General features: G+C 22.1%; 1 protein-coding gene across 1 annotated transcript in view; it reads right to left on the reverse strand.

The window, feature by feature from the left end:
- LOC105625916 (acyl-CoA synthetase family member 2, mitochondrial) overlaps positions 1-1,140 on the reverse strand; it is a 9,520-nt gene extending 8,380 nt beyond the window's left edge. Inside the window, exon 1 of the mRNA XM_012207225.1 lies at positions 1,041-1,140. Within this exon, the coding sequence (XP_012062615.1) occupies positions 1,041-1,140 (100 nt within the window). The remainder of the gene's footprint in view (positions 1-1,040) is intronic.
- Positions 1,141-4,122: the final 2,982 nt, after the last annotated feature.

The raw sequence follows: 4,122 nt of genomic DNA on the forward strand, positions 1-4,122 counted from the left end.
GTGTGTGTGTGTGTGTGTGTGTGTGTGTGTGTGTGTGTGTGTGTGTGTGTGTGTGTGTGTGTGTGTGTGTGTGTGTGTGTGTGTAATTGAAGAAACTATTTTATAGTTATTGCAAATAAAGCTGAACTTATAAATTCTTGTAATTATTTGACTTTAATTGCAATAATTATATAAAATATATATATAAAATAATTTTAATTTAACTATATAAAATGGTTCAACTCTATATTATTATATGTACATTAATTCTATATGAAATTTGTATATTACTTGCAGCAAACGAGAATGGATTAAAATGGATTGAAATTTTTTCTATCCAAATGCGTATTTTAAATAGCGAATTTTACTTTTTTGGATTCAATTTGATTCAATTAGATTCAATTGGAAGTAATTGAAAAATTGCATTTCGTATTCAAAATTTTGAATTGAACAGTATTCACAATGTGTGTACAGAAAAAGCTAATATTATTTTTAGATTAAAAAGCATAGAGATATGCTCCATGCAATTCCTATAAATGAATAAAAATGCATTCAGGATTGAAAAGCATTCATTTTAATATTTTTGAATCAATATTTCTGAAAATTTGAATCCATTTCAATCCATTCTTGTTTGCTGGATGTATAATTCATTTGTCTTTTGTATTATATTATAATTGTATTATATTATAATTCACTTGTCTAAGTTATATTAAACTGTTATTAAATAATGTTAATAAAACTTTAATAATTCTTTCTCAGTGTGAACATCATCGGAAAAACAATAATATTTACATATTTGAGAAATAATTCGTAATTTGATATTTATTTTCAATTATTTATGTTACAAACTATATTGACATTATTGAAAATTATCGTTAATACAGATAACAGAGATTGTGCAGACATAGAAACTATCTCTATTGATTAACATTCTACAACGTCCATAATATAATTCAAGTACTAAGTATTGTAATAGTTCAAATTTATTAGACCGTAGATATATATACTAAATCTTGAAGTTTATTATATAATTAATTTTATTATAATGTTTCTTTACTTACCTTTAAAATTAAAATGCAACAGAGAGAAGCATCGTGAGTACTGATGATTTAAAATTCCGGACACGACGTATCGCGAAACCGATTTAAATAAAACAAGCATCTTTCTAAATGATAAATTGATCAGACTTGTGTAATGTAAGCAGACGAAATGCTTACTAAACTTTATATTAAAGGATGTCCTAGTATGAGTCAAATCCTTATCTTGTTTTCACAACATTATTATCTTTCTTTAATTATCTTTTTTATTAAAATTTTGTTTCTTTTTAAATATAATTTAACTCATTTTCATCTAACAACAACCTAAATGTTTAAAAATTGTTGATAAGCTATCTTTTCTGTCATGTCAAAATTCTTCAAAAAAATTCTTTTGATAAGATAAATTTTAAAATGATTTATAAAAGTGCGTTTTTTAATTTAATTTAAGAAACGTTTGATACGATATATTTGTATTAGAGATGAAAATGATGAAAACCAAATTTTACGATAACTTCGGTAAATTAGTCAATAATTTATGGAAGCTGAAAAATAGTAATTTAAAAAATTATAAAGATAAAGTAATTTAAGAGTATTTAGCCATTAAGTTAAAAAGTTGAAAAACACTTTATTTAATTTAAATTTTCATTTTGATACTATATAATTATATATTGATAAAATAATTAAGAAAATATATAGATACGTAGTAATTAGAGAAATTTCAAATAAATTTTTAAAACAAAAAATATGAGGTATAGTAGTTAAAAGTTAAGAAATTACCTATATTTTTCATATCTTCTAAACTTATAGTCTACGTAGAAAAACTTTAAATAAATTTTTTCATTTTGAAAACAAAAAGTGTGACAGGTACATAATCTTATATTATATTTTTCATACCTTATAAATTTATTATTTATTATAATACTTTTATTTGCTTGCTATTTTACTTTTTAGCGACTGCTATGTTTTTACTAGAGCAAAAACAAAAATAATATAATCACATATTAAATAAGTGTTAACGATCATGTACAGCCAGTACAACAATTGACAACATTTAATGAGCTTTGTTTCGATTAAATTATATCCTATTCAAAAAAGATCACGTAATTTGAAAAATCACAAGATATTAAAAATAATTTTATCTATCATATGATTTTAATTTTACAGTTATTAAATTTTAAATTTTTAATAAATTAAATAATTAATTAATTAAATGATAGAAATAAAAGAAAAAATATATATCATCTAATTTTTAATAAGAATTTTTTATAAGAATGAAAATACAGTCTATTTGTGCATAAAATTATAAGAAACAAATTTTATCAAAATTACCAATAAATTACCATTTTATCGCAATTTTACCGTAAGTAATTGTAAGATTGAATTTTTTCAGATAAGATTTAATTTTTGAAATTGTAAGATTGACGGTATTTTTACATCTCTAATTTGTATAGAAATAAACTTTTCTTTTAGAAATATATAGCACAAAGTTCTCTTATTCACTACAAGTATGTGTCTGTTTCAACTGAACAAGTATCAGATTTATCATATATAGATAACATAAATAATTTTTAAATTTAGAAACGATTGTTGTTGAAACTAATTATATATTTGTAGAGTTTACTTAGAGCATTTACACAACACAACAAATGATGCATTATCCACATCGTCTGTAAAACGGAATGTACCCTTAGAAGTTATACAAGCACTGAAGAAAGAATGCTAATTGTGGATATATTATAAATATCTTTTACAATAAAAGAAAGTATGAAATATCTTTTACAATAAAAAAAAGTATTTTTAATAACTTAAAAATGGATGATTTTTAAACATACTCCGTGTTTGCTTTATATATATAATTTTCTTTATAATTTTCTTCTTCATTCTTGATGAATAAAACAATGCTATACGTATATAAAGTTTGTGTATTATGAATTTTTAAATGCTCTACATATGAATTTGAATTTTACAAGTCATTTTATTTCAATCAGTGCAATTTTTGTAGATAAGAGAAAAATGAAAAATCTGTGAAAATTGAAAGAGCAAAAATAAATATGACATTAAAATACGATTTAAGAAAGAACTTATTTAAATATATTTTGGTAAGTAATTAAATAAAGTGTAAGAAATAAAAAAAAATGTGTTTACTAATAATATTTTACTAATAATATTAGGTATTATAATCTAACATGCATATAAAACAAATCGATGTAATATAACATTATGCGATAATCAAGTAATTTGCAATTAGAAAGTCTTTATAGAAATAGATTTTAAGTGTTATTTTTGAAAGATAAATTAGAAAATTGACAAATTAATTTGTTGTTTTTGCTGTTTTTACATAAATATTTTTAAAGAATATTTATAAAGTATTATTTTATAATACATTAGAAGTTATTTTGAGACTCCAGCTATTACTCGCACTTACAATAGAGCAGTACTTGGCATGAGATGCAACTTTTGTTCGATTTCTGAGATGACGCCTATAATTCCTTTCACTTTTGTTTGAGTCTCGACAATCGAATCGCTGAATAACACAGCAAAAATTATTTTCTATTTTTTTGCATTTTATTTAACTTATCAAAATAAATTTAAATTAAAATTCTGCCGTATTTTAATATTATATTTATTTTTGTTCTTTCTCAAATGTTTTTCTTTTAATTTTCACATATTTTCTAAATTCTTCTCTAAAAATTATCTGAAAATTTGGACGTGATGAAGCAAAATAGCTTATGAATTTGAATTCAATGACCCAAAATCTATAAAGAAGAATGCTTACTCTACACTTATTAATTAGAAAATTGTAACACTCTTTTCTGATAAGTTTCTGATAAGAATACAGCTTGCTCACCGAGTGATTGGTTCTTATTTATAGATCTAACTATTTATGTTTAATTGTTCTAATGAGCAAAATTGAGTTCTGAAATTCATCGAAAAAAATTATTGTAATTATTGTATTTTTAATGCTAACCGTACGTGTGATTATGTTTCCATTACATTTTTTAATATTAATATTAAATTAATATTAAATATTATTATTATTCTTTATTTATATATATATTTTACATGATAAAAGAAAATATTTTTTTATTACTGAGAGAGTTTTGTT

This window comes from Atta cephalotes, assembly GCF_000143395.1.
Source record: "Atta cephalotes unplaced genomic scaffold scaffold00004, whole genome shotgun sequence".
Classification (NCBI taxonomy): Eukaryota; Metazoa; Arthropoda; class Insecta; order Hymenoptera; family Formicidae; genus Atta; species Atta cephalotes.